General features: G+C 42.6%; 1 protein-coding gene across 1 annotated transcript in view; it reads right to left on the minus strand.

Annotated features, from left to right (window-relative positions):
- Window positions 1–13259, minus strand: part of T265_04535 (hypothetical protein) — a gene marked incomplete at both ends in the record, with an annotated part of 35076 nt that extends 21817 nt beyond the window's left edge. Inside the window, 5 exons of the mRNA XM_009169299.1 lie at window positions 3198–3408; window positions 3544–3736; window positions 4145–4324; window positions 12020–12065; window positions 13211–13259. Of these exons, the coding sequence (XP_009167563.1) occupies window positions 3198–3408; window positions 3544–3736; window positions 4145–4324; window positions 12020–12065; window positions 13211–13259 (679 nt within the window). The remainder of the gene's footprint in view (window positions 1–3197; window positions 3409–3543; window positions 3737–4144; window positions 4325–12019; window positions 12066–13210) is intronic.
- Between the last annotated feature and the right edge of the window lie 1830 nt (window positions 13260–15089).

Genomic DNA, 15089 nt, shown 5'->3' on the forward strand with positions numbered 1-15089 from the left:
CCAGTACATGGCGGGTTCGGTGCCGCCGAACATGACACTCTATGCAGTACTATATTCACTCCGTTAATGAACTACGTTTGTAAACGGCATGAAAACGCTGTGGCGCTTTTAGGTTCGTCTCGCACTGTATCCTCACAATAAGTCATTCCCGAAATTTCCCTTCTCAATAAAAAACTGTGTGATTCATGAAAAATTGTTTGGTTTATTAGTTTGTTATTCAAATGGCTCAGCTTCGCTCGGATTAAGTTGTATCCTGACGTTCGAAGCGGAAGCCAATCTGAGGGGAATCATTTCGTCCTAATGTTATCCGTTCACGGGGATGGAGGGCAAAGACTTTTTTTAGCATATAGACCAAACTTTGAATTATCTTATCATCCTTGACGTTCTTTGTGCCAGCTCAGACTGCTGAGGTAAAAGAGTCGGTGAGGTTGATGTGAGTTGTTATGAGGTTCCGATCGTACGAATCTGTTTCGGTGATCGTGCTTGTTAGCTTTTTCTGGGTTTATTCACAACCGCTAAATGCTCCCTGACTGCAGCAGTGGTTCACCTTAAACATGCTGCAAAACCAGGAACAAAATTGCATTTAATTTCACGTGGAAGTGGGTGCCGCATTATAAGCAGGAAATAACCAGCTAAATGTCACCATGATATAGAAACCCATAAACAACTTGATCATAACCACAGGGGCAATTTTGAGGTCGACATTATCATGCGTCTACTTTTTGCCGTTGGTCAAACTCCCGACTTAGTTTATCTGTTCCAGCCCAGTATAGTGCTCAAAAACAAGGCTTATTGATGAATTTGGGAGTCCAACATCCCAAAGGCATTGTAGTTGAAGCAGTACGAGTGTTACCTTCAATGTGGTGCTCCCTTATCATATTTGCTTAAAATTATATGTTTGTTACGGTTTTATTCTCAAAAGTTTCACAGCTTTAGTGAGGGTCATTCGAGTGGCAGGTCGATTATAAGCATTTGGGGGAGAGCTCAATGAGGCTACTTACTTCACCTGCCTCACATACAGCGAGGCTTTTGTGGATCCTCGGGGATAAATGTGGCGATAGCAAGCTAGTTAGTGTTTAAAGTCATCATTTCAAATGTAAATTTTCATTTTCTTGCCTGCACGATGGTTCCACGGGACAACAGCTGGGTCTACGTTCTCATAAATAGCTGAACATAACTCCTGATGTCTTTTCAATCGTAAGTCAACCACAGGTCTCTCATCGGATGATAGAAACGTACATTTGGTCCATGGTCGGAATCTGCAACCAATCATTCACTATGTGGAACCTGTTCATCTTGAGTGTATTATCCCGCAGACTGACTGTTCAAGGGATAAAACACTGCCGGTGAAGTTTCGGATGGGTTATGATAACGGGGAACCACCTCAAAATGGCCACTTTAGCGGTGTGAGCGCCTTGAGTTGGTGAGGTGGCGGTTATGAGAATCTGAATAGACAGGAAACTTTATTGTGATAAGCTAACGTGTGTTTTATTCGAGTTGTTGTGTGCACACGATCGAGGCAGCCATTATCTTATTCGCCAAATGGCACCCTTGTCATTCACTATAACTTATGGTGGCTGATCTGTTTTCAAACGTATGTGCAAACACGCCGGCATAGGTCCTTTTACTGCTCTAAAACACCAGGAGTTTTGGTGTACGCAACCTTGTCTCTATAATCTTTTATGGGACTGTTGAATAAATCTGTACTCAAAGCAAAGTATCTTCTCCATCTTACATCAATATAAAATAATGAGCCTTGTTTTATGTGTTATGATACAACAGTTTGTGAGTCACATAGTAAATGAGGAGTTATGCCCTCAAACGGAGAGAGCTAAGGCAGTGATGAGTTCGAATCACTAGCTGGAAGGGTGCGTAGAAAGTCATCTTGCTGGAAGACTTAAGTTTGTTTCTCAAATCTAGAAGGGACTCGATGCGGCTGTCATTTCGGAGTGGAAATGAAGACTGGCAATCTCTACTAGTTCATCACTTTAAGTAATGAAAACTAAATATACATTTGATCAGAGAAATCCAGCGCACATCTCGAATACCACATTCAGAAAAAAACTATCAATTGAAAAATATAGCAACTAAATTGAAGCCCTTGAACGGAAATGCATCGCAAATTTTTTTGGGTTAAGCCTTTTCTGTTTGCCATTCTGGGCCACAAACCTGGTAAATGTTATGATGTAGCTTTTCATTTGAATAACTTATGCGAACTCTTCTCACGACAAGTAACATTGTTATGGGTCTAAAAAGGGTTGTGGCAGTATTAAGCGCCGTCTTTCCCATTAGTTTCATCCGCCCCGCCACCTTTTCCATTTGTGCTTGCTCCCAATGCCTCAAATCAAAACAATGGACCATGCTCTATGGTGTGCTACCCTAAAACAACCATTACTTTAATAATGAAGACTATTGTAAATCTATGTATTTACTAGAACTGATGTCCAATGGTCATCTTCACAAACCATCTAGCATCTATTTTCATAGAGGAAACTACTCACAAGGTTGCTGAAAACTCTTCGACATCCCACGACCGGTTTTGCCCTTCTTGGGGCTCATCATGTAGGAGCTGTCCCCGAGTTTCCGTCAAACTTATGTTCTAATTGAACCCAAATTGGACTGTTTTCGAGAAATACACTCATTTGCAAACCAGTTTAGTTTTCACGGGAGACTCAACTGAACCTCCCGCTTATGATATTCTACAACTGAATGTGCTGCACATCTATTTTTACCGTGTGCAACTCTGGCCAAACCACAACCGGACTCTTGAATTTCTCTTCAATTTTTCATACCTCTCAGTGAATTTTTTAAAACCTCACATCATTTGTAAACACGAGAATTGTGAGAAATCCGTAAATGTGACAGTGATTGGCATGGATATAGGGTTGCTTTTCGATCGTTCAAACTGCTAACTACTGAGTTGTGTTCGTTCCGTCTATGATTACCAGTTCGCTTGAATATTCTCATAGTTTCAACAAGAACACGACCGAATAATAATGTTTTCGGGGTCTGGTTGTTGAGTCAGCACATATATAATGGTTAACCTAGGGGCAAATAATGAAGTAAACGGCAAGATTAGAAAATAAGGAGATCCGGACATTTTGGTCTGAAATGAAATCTAGTTTGCCTCTAATTGGATTTCATGAAGTGGTCATGAGGGCCGTAGGGCGACAGGGTCCGTCGATTTGTGCTCGTACGAATCGTGCTTGATTGCGTAGTTGCCGGTTTCGAGATCTTATTGCGACTGCTTTGGCTGAAGTAGGGGCGAAGCCCCTGGATCGATACTGGTAGTCTATTAGTTAATCGGCAGATAAACTGAAAAGACAAGTTTGGGTTCATCACGTGACGTTTGTCAGTAACGTGTGACGCAACCGAGCTTTTGGCCAAGCCGTTGAGTTTGTTGATGCTCTGGCAAGAGGTGTTGATGTACTATTTTACCAAACTGTGGGGTTTGAGACAAGAATTGATCGAATGTCTACTAACGGATCGCCTTTATATGTTAGACTCCAGTGGACCGGCTTCTTTGCAACGGTTATTAATAACAAAATAATGATCGTTCAGCTGTAACACCCTTCCAGTGCCTAACTGCCATGCCACTCGGAGGAAGCACGAGGGCTGGCATACTGCCAGGTCGCCCATGCCTAGACAGGGAAAGTCGAGTGGCAGAGGTCGGGTTCGAACCACGGACCTTCCGGTCAGTAAATTCGCGCTGTAACCACTTGGGCCATCTCGCCCCCTGCAACGGTTATTACGGCTGAATAAGACGTCCAGATTTAGACCTGGCTGTAAATCTCTCTAGATAATCGTTGGCTCTAAGCTCATGGGCAGTGTGCTTCAGTTCAGAGTCCAATACATCCATAGAGCAGATTTTTGTTGCTGAGTTAGCTAAAGTGGAAATCAGGTTTTGTTTCTGCTTCAGTAGCACAAACCTATGGAAGTTTAAGGGACTATTCCGTTCACATAGGCTTTCTGTTGACTTATGCCTTGATTGAAGCCATCGGCAGTCGGATTAATTTAACGTCCAGGAAGCGGAATTAATTGCTCCAAAAGTAAACTTAACGTGTGGATGGCCTGGTCGAAATTGTCTAGGAAAACATCCATCCCCAATTCGTATGAATCAAGAACAGAAATACAATCTAAGTACCCTCGGTGAAAGTGATTACGTCTAGTCTTTCCGTTCGCTGATCCAAGTTTCAGTTTACCCATAAAAGCTTCACTCAACAGGTCACCAAGAAGAGAGACCGTGGAGATTCCGTCGATTTGTCGGCAAAAAGTCAGTTTAAATTTGGATTTGTTTGTTAGGAGTGTAGTGGGGAAGTAGCCCCTTTAAAGAGGTGGTGGGGAATTGGAGTGACAAATCTGATGAGTCAACGTAACCACAGATAAAATTTGTTGTTGACGTTAAAAATTCGAGGTTACGTAGAAGTAACAAATTAGCATGTTTTATCAGCTGCACAAACTGAAAGGGGTATGGAGGATATACTGGCATAAACGTTGGTGTGCGGGTTCTGCAACCCTGAAAAACCACTGAAATGCCATATGATATGAGGAATAGCGAAAATTCAAATAGGCTCTCCCTGGGGTATCTTCCTTATGAACCTAAGACGGTTCATCAACTCTTGTGGCAGGCTTGAGACTTTGAAATAGGTTTTTAGAAAACAGACCTTCATTCCTTAAGCGTTTCAGAAAATTTGGTAGCTGATCCTCAGTTGCCTGGGTCTAAACATTCGCCTTCTGCTCTTTGCCAAATGCTCATGTGCCACTCAGAATCTGCGTCATCTCTTTAAAGTAATCTCCCTTGTTCATGAACGCTGTTCCCGCTCCTTTGTCAGGTTTTCTTGGCAGCGTATCATTCGTGAAACTGTTGGTGCGTCTAGACGTCAGTTTGTAACAGGGATTTTGTGAATCATTTTGTCGTGATTACACTAATAGGTGCAATCTACCAGATGAGGTTTGAGGTGGTCGAAGTAGCAGTTGACGCTGGAAAAAAATCAATAGTCTGTACATTAAGTTCTCAGATTGCACCTCAATCTGTCAGTCCTATGACTCAGAGGTTCTTACTGAATGATTCTTAATCCTACGTGACCTTCATTAAGCTTCCCGGCGGGTTCACCCGTCGTCGCTCTAAGTGATAGACAGTTTTGCAACTTTGATCAGTTAATAGTCAAGACTTGTTCGGCTCCTTTCTCAAGGGAATATGACAGTTGAGAAACTGTGCCAGTTCCATCACGTATACACATTTCCGCACATAGACTCAATTAAATCAAAGCTGACCCTCTCATCTATGATATGCTTCAACTGGATTTATTGTGTACTGAGTTCAATTAGGACATAAGGTTGACGAGAAACTCGCGCAGTGCGCCTACCTGATGAGTCCCAAGAAGGGTAAAACTGGTCATGGGCTGTGGGGAGTTTTCAGCAACCTTGTCGGTTGTCATTTTTCGCTTAATCTTCATTGGCTTCAGCATAATCCCGGGAATGCTATGCTTGAATAGGTTTGTTATTGCCTTACTCCATTCCATAGGTAGCGATATTGTAACAGTTGCTCGGTGACATTTTTCTTTGTTACTGTATCTATGTAAGTATTCACAGTAAACCAGGAAACCATCACGACTAGTCAGTTGTGTGTACACACAGAGGAGGTCACACATATGGTGAGATTTCTGGCACGAAGCATAACATAAAGTCATAGCAATATGCATTTGCCAGGACAGTCACAAGTCAAACGTAGCTAAGGTCACGTGACATTACTGTCATGCGAATTACGGTCTTCATCTGTTTGACACCGTTCCGAGTGAAGTTACGCCAGAGGTATTTAAGTAAGAAATTTTGATGTGTAAGTGGTGAAAGCAAGGGAACAGTTAACTTTGTTGCTGATTTTCCTAACCGAAAAGAAGCATAGTTTAGAGCACAGTGGGTCAATTAAACACTAGTGACTTGATGTTCAAAGTACTTATAATCTGTTGAATTGTGTGACGGTTCAAAAAATAGCACACAAACCGACATGAACTTCGGACGTGAAAAGTGCACTTGGAACGAAAATGGGCCCTGAGATAACACTATGCATTCGGCGTTCCAACAACTGTGCTTTCAAGCTCATTCTTCGGTTGGGTAGAGCGAAACTTCTGAACCTTAGTGGATGGTTTGCTCTGCAGTTGAAGGAACGTAAATAACCGAATGATGAGCATAGCCAGCAACAGCCGACAATCCTGACGGCTCATACTCGTGAACTGAAGTGGAAAACCAAATTATCGGTTCACAAGTAAATCAAGTATAACAGCTGGTTCTGGAAGCTAGATTTAAGTGGAACAAATTCGGGAAAACATCCATCACGCATTTGGCGAAGCAAAGAGAAGTTCCTTGATATCACGAAACTCTTAGGATTGATGAAAGCTTACAGATAGTCCAACACCGGTTCCACCTCTTTCGATGTTTATCAGTAAAATCAGGTCAGCGCATTCCAACCAGTATTAGTTCTTACTTCAATTGGAGAGTGATGAGTAAATAGACAAACTCCTGTTTCTATATTAAGAAAGAGTGAACGAAAACCTTGATGAAGCTCGGCTGAATTTTTCACCTATAATACTCTTCCACTGGGTGTTTTTTTTAAAGGTCACCCAGTGTTTCAGTTAGAATGAAAATTCTCCTTTGAATGAGCAGCGCTTGCTAGACTGAGGTGGTCTTTTGTGCAGTACATTTTTAGTTAAATAATACTGTGAAGGAGATTTGTTTGAGAGCCACGTTAGTGTCATGTGAATTTGCAACTGAATATTTGCACAATTAACCGTCACATCCCAACGCCAAGTTTGGGTAGACTAAGCTGATAACCACATTACCCCGTACATACTCGTTTGCATATGCGAGGTTACAATGACCAGTTCGTGAAATATGACCCAAATTTTCGTCTTCCTCAGAGAAAAAAGAAACGTCCTCAAGGGACATTTCGTCAGCTTTGTTTGTTTGGCTCAGTCGTCAAAAGAATTTTAAACTTGATTGTTTTTATCGTTTCAGGTTGATTTGAAATAACGTAGCTGCCCGGTCAGGTCAGAAGTGAGCAATAATCAAGGTTCACTGGGGACTACGGAAGCTGCCTATGATCTTGTAGTGGGAGATAGAAGCGCTGGTCTCTCTTTATTGGGACCCAAATCCGTCGAGCGACTGATTTTTATTGTCCACTCGGGATGGATATTGCAAATAGGGACGTGCATACTAGTAACCAAAATGGAGAAAACATTCAACTCCGTTGGCACATTCGTTAGATGGGTTTTTTATGAGGCCTGGAATTGTATACAAAATAAATTTTCTTGGTATTTATTTATCCGTTCACAAAAACAGTCATGCTGGTGCACATGGCGGGTAAAGCATCTGTCTTTAGATAGAGTCATGCGCAATGTAAGCCACAGAAGGTGAACGAACATTTTGTTTGATTTGTTAAGGCAGTCTCACCTTTGATTGTTCATTCGACTAATGATGGCAACATTAATGCCACGATTATCACGTCTGCCTTGCCATGTGCTTGGATCAATTGTGTTGTGTGCAGTGAGGTGATTACACTCATCACCAGTGGATGAAGCCGAATGACATTCAGTGGATATGGGACAAAAAGCGGAACCTAGGTACCAATTTTGCTTTCTTCAAAGGGATATCATCAGCCTTCGATGGTGCTACTTCCCATTTGATAGGTCACTACTACAAGCCATCACAGCATTGATTTTATGCTTTCTTTAGCAGTTGTCCGTTGCCAGATTTGGCCATATTGATATAGCCTGTGTTATGCGTACCCCAGACTGATCCTAGTAGAGAAATGCTCATTCCTGAGGATTGTTCCTGGGCTTATCAAGGAGCATGTGGTGGTGGTGAAAAGTGCACTCTCCCTAACGCCCGTAAGAGAATATCGAAGAATGGGGGTGCAATCAGTTTTGTGTGCAGCTTATAGACTACACCGAATTTGTTCATAGTCACACACCACTCTCGTTTGAACGATCGTCTTCCGAATTTATCTTCTACACATTCTGATAACGCTGGAATTAGGAGCTAGTTATTATCCCAGTTGAAGTTTCGACCGATAATAACCCCCTTATGAACGACTCTATCTTGCAGATAACTGATCACCCATCCTCACCTGCTTATCATAAAACTTTTTGTGAGGTCCCGGAAACTTCCAGCCGAAAGGTGATTAGAAATCACATAAGCTATGCTGGACTTCATCAGAAATAAAGACCTAGGTGGACATGAATAAAGGATGACGGTTTAGGTTAAACGAGGAAAATAAAGCTCATTGAATGGACCGATCAAAAGTTGATATTTATGTGGCTAACTTCATCTTGTTTTCCACTTACTTCATTTCAGCTTGTCTGGTGAAAGCGAAATTATTCATTCACAGACAGACCCAACTATTCATAGAATAGACATACAATGGAAACTATGACTTCAGTATATTATGGACAGTTGACCCGCTGGAGATGATCCAACCCTAGAATAAAGCCGACGGATCGAACACATCGCTAACTTGTCTTGAACTTTCTACTTGACTATTGGCCGAGACGTAGAGATGACGCATCCTGTCACCCGTATTCGATAGATCAACTACGATTGCAAGATTGCAAGAGCGTGGGGTTTTAGCCTTTTCCACAGCGCCAGGACAGCCATCAGAATAGTTAGCAGCAATAAAAACAGGAGCGTCAGTAGAAACAGCAGCACACCAGGAAAGGATGACAAAGAAACAGAAAACTGTTCAGAAGTGCAGCTGAAGCAGAAGTAAATAGTGCAGTAGAAGCTCGACCGCGAATGACCTTCAACTTCGAAGGCAAAAGATAAAATGAGCCTAATAATCAAGGACTGACATTAGAAGAAGAGCCACAATCCCGATCAGTTAGACACTGAGATAGTCCCCTATCAGCAGCCGATCCAACATGTTTTCGTGAGAACGGAAGACACTGAGAACCTACACAGATCAACATTATCGTTGTGTCACAGGAATTCCACGATGGACAGTCAAGAGCAAATAAATCTGCAAACCTCACATACTTTGGTTTGCCACCCAGTGCACATTTCGGACTTTTACACCTGGGGGGGGAGGGTTGGATTGGACCTCCGGCCATCCAGACTTCAAACCTGTAACACTAGTTGCTACATTGCTATCAGGTAACCGGTATTTGAGTGGCTACGATACTCTCCTTCCCTCCTGTAAACTTTAAAGTGTAGGTGCGCGTTTCGTACCTATCCGTCTATTGTGTCCCTTGAAACACAAAATTCACTTACTGAACGGTTTGCTTTATCTATTCTCGGTCGAGTGATTTCACCCCTGTGGGCAGGGTCTATCCATGATGAAAAGTTAAGACCTTTATCTGTTTCACCCATGTTGGTAATGGTCTCACAAATACCTAGGGTGCTCCAAGCCCAGGACATCTAGATTAGTAGTAATACAGCTTGGCCAGCAGCGTGATGAATTTTGTGAGGATACAGTGACGCTCATTTCTCGAGTAGGCAGTTCATGTCACATGATTGACTGTTCGATCAACAATATCTCAGATCGATCTAATGGATATTCCATTTGTGAGTGAACTTTCGTAGCTACTAGGCGGTCAAATTCTGAAGTAATGTGTCCATTTTTAATCTAGGTGCATTAAAATCTGTTAATAAATTAATGGTTCTCTTTCTTTCTTCTCACACCAGCCGGTGAAAATCTCACCTATTTAACCTGGGATTAACTATTATCTGAAACTTTGAATGAAGTGCAGCCTTTAGAGAAAATAATTAAGCTGAATTCTGGACAAATGGAACAGCCAAGTTCTAATCATCGAGCGAAAAGGGGTTGTTTCGTAGTGATCTTCGTCTGCGATCTTCATAAGCGAGTAGCCTCACATGACAATAGCGCATAGGTAGCATATTGTTGATGTATAGCTCAGGTCAGTGAAGGACCTTTTGGTTCTTTTAGTTCCTGGAAACCGGATGAAATTCACTTCCAATCAGCACAGTAATGCAGTAATAAACATGCAAGTTCAAATATTTTGGCTATCGTTTCGCAACATAAAGACCATTGGTTGGATAGCCATTAGTCGGGAATGAGATTAAGTCGAAAATGTTCGTTGTCCATTAACATTCACAAACTAAGGAACTGAAAAATTGGCACAAATTAGAGCCCATATGGTACGAAATGTCACGAACAAAACACACCAAAAATTTATCTTCCGGTCGTAACTAACGATAGTCCTTGAGTCTTGGGTCAATAGGTTGATCTCCATACGTCCAGGTTGTTTCAAACTGTGTTTCACACCTCTTGGACAACTTATTCATGGTATATTCACTTAACTGTGCTCCAGTTCGAACCGAAAGATATTCAGTATAGTGGGGGGGTTCAGAGATCAACACATCAAGTTCCAATCAAGTGTCCGAGAAATCTGAAGGATTAACTGGAGTGATCCTAGCAGCATTTCGTGCACTACGTCCTAACAAGGTGTACAAAAAACCTGCAGCCGAGGCTACCCATAGATAGCTTTCCCACCACAGTTCCCCATCATTGGCACACGCAAATATTCTTGCATGAGTGGCCAAATAAATAAGGTCAACTAAAACTTAAATACTGGTTTATTACACCACGTGCTCAAGGACACTGAAGAAACCAGCTATACCTTTGCGCCTTATATCCTCAATGGCGAGGTCTCAAAGTCAGGCTCTCAAAGACGGATGATTTTACATACTGTATGATTTCACATTAAACTTTCTTACATGCAGATATATTGTGCGCATCATATACGACCAACAGCGAGCACTCAACAATCCACTAGATCCTGCGAAGAGATAAAAACTACCCCTATTTACTGGACAACTTTTTTCCATCACCCATCTCGGAGTAAGCAACCCTTCAAGTCATTTACCCACAGAAAGCGCTGAATATTCCATTGCCATATGGTGGGGACACCGTATTTGCCAGTCTTCCATGAAAATGGTTCTGAGTGGAATACACAGTATAACTCTTCAGTAAGGAACCTTTAATCAAGGGATGCCCTGCTCAAATAAATAATTTTCTTTCCTATGGGCCTGGTCGCTGAACAAAACAAGGAGCATTAAGCAAAAAGGGCGGAGACTGCCCCAATCTCCTGTTGTTTATTTCGATTGGAGAGCATGCTGGTGAACTATTTCAAGTTTCCTACGAGCTGGCGTGATGCATAAACCAGAAAAAATTCCGCAGGCTGTCCATCGAGTGACTACTGACCAAGCTTAACACATCTCGGAGAGGTTAATTTTTGGCCTGCTTTCGACGATAGTCAGCAAACTAACTTAAGGCAACTGATGCATACAGGACAAAAGTGTCATTTAAACTTTCGTCCCCAAGATTACCCCAAACGTGAAATGTGTGAGAAGGGATATATTCGCTTAATAATAGTGGTATAAATTATGCACGACCCCCTAGATTGATGTGGTCTGTTTATTGGGGAATCCGAAAGGCTACGAATGCGTCTGGTCTGCAGCCATTCCTTGAGGCAGCGAAGTTCCGGACGAAATGTATCCTCGCAATTATCAATTTAACCCTCATCATCTGGTACATGGGGTGTCGTAAGCAATTAAACTCCGGAAAGAGCATAGGCTTTTACAAATACACTCATTTGCACATCAGTTTGGTTTTGACGGAAGACTCGCCTGGAACCCAGCTGATGATGATGTTCTTGAACAACTGAATGTGCTACTCCAGGCCACCCCATGTTTCAGCTGGTACGAAACTCGGGATGCCGTGATACAGTGTATAGATGTAGTACAATACTCCCCAAGTTGAACATAAGGTTAACGGAAACTAGGACGGTGAGTCTACCTGATGAGCCCCAAGAAGGGCGAAACCGGTCTCGGGCTGTCGAAGTTTCTAGCAACCTTTTGAGTAGTGCATTACGCCTGTAGAAGTGACTTCTTTCGGAAAGGTAAGGTAGAAACAAGGATTCTGTGGACGCAGGCCATTAAAAGGCGGCAGTATTTCATTAACTCACAGGTACACGGCGATTTATTCAGGAGGAGTAAAGACACGCACCTGGAGGAAAGCAGTACTCGATGGCGTAGGAAGATTGTAGCAGCATCTGGGAAAAAGTACAAAGAACTAAGGTCGGATATCCTCAGTTGTTGTCCGTGCATTTGTGGGAAACATTGCGGTTTATGACACATTTCTTCATGAAAAATGAAGATCAGTACAGCGGACAGCTGATGGACGTTTGTAATCATTCATTAGCCTTTAGAAAGCAGACCCAACAGTTTGACTCATTAAGTAATCAATAAATGAAAAGCATGTTTTTGACGGCACCGTTCACTGAGCATATATCCACAAAACTCTACAGAAGGGAAGCACGTACTATAGAAACGTTTTTTTCCTCCCGATGAATACTATCAACTGAGAGGTTTTGCTGAAAAAGTTTGCATGGATTAGTGTGGCAAAATGCAATTAAAATGTACGGATTTCATATTAGGCTGTGACGGGTCTTACGGTTACCTGATGAAGATAAGTGTTCAGTCTACTGACGACACCAGTTCGCTTGCATAATGGGAACACACAGTGACCCTCTGAGCTCATGTGGATTGCTGCAACACCAACTGGCACAAATGGTTCAAACAGTACGAGTTCCCACAAACTTCATTTCTGAGCGTTTTCTAGGCTAAACATCTCTCAATTCCTTGCTCCCACTGTGGAAGCTACTGCTTTCCGTGGAATCTTCATTCTCTATCAGATTTCTTGTTGGTCTAGTTTCTGGTCTGGGGCGCTAATCTAAGACGCGATTCTTAATCCCCAATCACTCCTTACTCCACAAACCAATTTGCTGAAATTCATTCGAACAAACGTCACACGTCCCAATCATCCACACGAAATGGTGTGACCCAAGGTCAAGAATGATGGGATCGCGACTTCGAACATCTGCTCCTCATACGGTAGACTGCGTCTGTGTGGCTGTTGGGTATAGTGAGCTGTGCTCAACTAGCCCGCCTCTTACATACTGATGTACGGGTAGTATAAAGTGATGGACAACCTAGGTGGGACTCTGTGTTCCATATTTTTCCTCCGAACTATTCCGATACACACCTCATTAAACCGGAAACAAGGGTGTCTGCTCTGAGCACACATACTGGTAGCGCCCCACACCGTGAGCCGGCCAAACCGGTCGTATTTGACTGTGAGCTTTCCGTGTGTTTGTCAAACCATGACCACTGAATCATCCTTTTTCCAATCCATCACCTAAACTGACGATGTAGGGCGAACATCCAGCTTCCGATGAGCTGGACATTCCGATCTGTTCACACCGGCCTAAGGGTGGCGGAGGGTGGACAGGTGGTTGGCATAGGTTGCGTCATTCGAGCGCTGCAGGCGACCATTCTAATGGATGCTTTATCTTTTTCGATTCTTCAACTAGACGTCCGTCCACCCTCTGCGTGGTGTCGAACCGGTGTGTCGAAGGTAATCACGCCGAATCACATGGCCGGTTAGGCTTTGTTGTCGAGACGCCCTCGGCGATGATGGCTGTCTTACCAGGGGTGGTGTCGTTTCCAACCCCTACCGGAAACAGTGGACGCGTCCAAGCGGAACAACACAGACGTTTTTTGTCTCAATCAATCGTCATGGCTTAATACGTTTCTTATCCTTTGATCAATCGAATGTTGATGTGTCCACGTCTCTGGCCGGCTTCGGATAGACATCAAAACTGAGAGTTTATAAATTCAGCCATAGTTGACACAGATCTCCTGGACTCTGTAAACACATCATTGTTGTACTGGGGACAGACAGTCTGGAAACATAATTTACTTTCCGAGTTTGCTGACAGATGGACATCGAGAAAGTACATCGGCGTTGACCACAAAGATTCATTACTTATACCAGGTGGCTTTCGTTGATGCAGAGTGTCTCGCGCCTTCAGTTTCTATTCGGAATGCACTCTTTGACCTTTACCTACTTATTGTGCTTGGACCTCGCAATATCAGCTTGTAAAATAGAACTCCTGTGGCTGGGACCCTTAGAAGGTAGTGAACTAAAACTGGGAAATTCTTACGCCGAATGGAATCAGAGGGTAAGTGCTGCTAGCCGACTTCCAATTAGTGAACGGATCAATACTAAGTTTTGAAAAATACATGAAGATGTGATGGTTCACGTAAACCAGTAACAACGGTAGTAGAGAAATTCGGTGGAACAGAAAAAAATTGTAACGGCCGTCAGCCAAATTATTACTGCTGTAATTGCTTCCCTGATCAATCCTGACACAAATGATCCTGGAGGAGATCCAAAGTACAATCCGGGCAGACAGATACATTGACAAGTGAATTAGTGGAAATCAAAAGGTCTGGAAGACAGCGTCCGTCTGAAGTCCTTGAATAAGTAAGCTCTTGAATGATCATTACGACTGTTAATAAAAAACAGTAGTGGGTCCTTAAAAGGATGGGGTAATGCGGAAAGACTCTATTTATTGTTTCATGAATTATAGAGAGCAAAAGCCAAAAAAATCGCGAGTAACTAGGAAGCTCGATATTATTGCCACTAGAATTTGTTATTTGCTCAGGTGGAAGCAAACTGGAAAATGAGCAAAGAAACCCAGAATGAGAAATGTTGGTGTTTCCCATAGTCAGTCTATTTGTGTCATGTACAAGGTACTTTGGGTAGTACAGACCACCCACTGTGGTTTTAAGTAATCATTAGTATTACCGTTAGCATAATTGAAAACATATCCATCATTAGGACATGGATAAGGTATTCGGACGGCTTGGATCAAAATGTGTGAAATTCAGCTTGCCTAAGCTGCTACAAGCGCTTGTAATCAAACCAGCATGATCTTTAGAGCTTGGGAAACACCCAGGTAATTAGTCAAAATCTCATTGAGAAATACGGAAAATTCACTCATCTGAAACTTTGTAAGCTTTTGTATTGTGGGTGGGCAAACACTGTGAATTTCACCACTTCCATGGTTGGCAACCTGGCCGAATCTAACCTTTGGAATGGGCACCACAGTTACGCAACGCGAGCATACTACTGATTGAACTTCAAAATAGAATTCTACCATGGAATGCACTACCAGCTGAAAGAGAGCCGTACACAAAATATAATATAACCCGCAATTTTCTGCAGAACC

The sequence above is a fragment of the Opisthorchis viverrini genome (genome assembly GCF_000715545.1).
Source record: "Opisthorchis viverrini unplaced genomic scaffold opera_v5_75, whole genome shotgun sequence".
In the NCBI taxonomy this organism is placed as follows: domain Eukaryota; kingdom Metazoa; phylum Platyhelminthes; class Trematoda; order Opisthorchiida; family Opisthorchiidae; genus Opisthorchis; species Opisthorchis viverrini.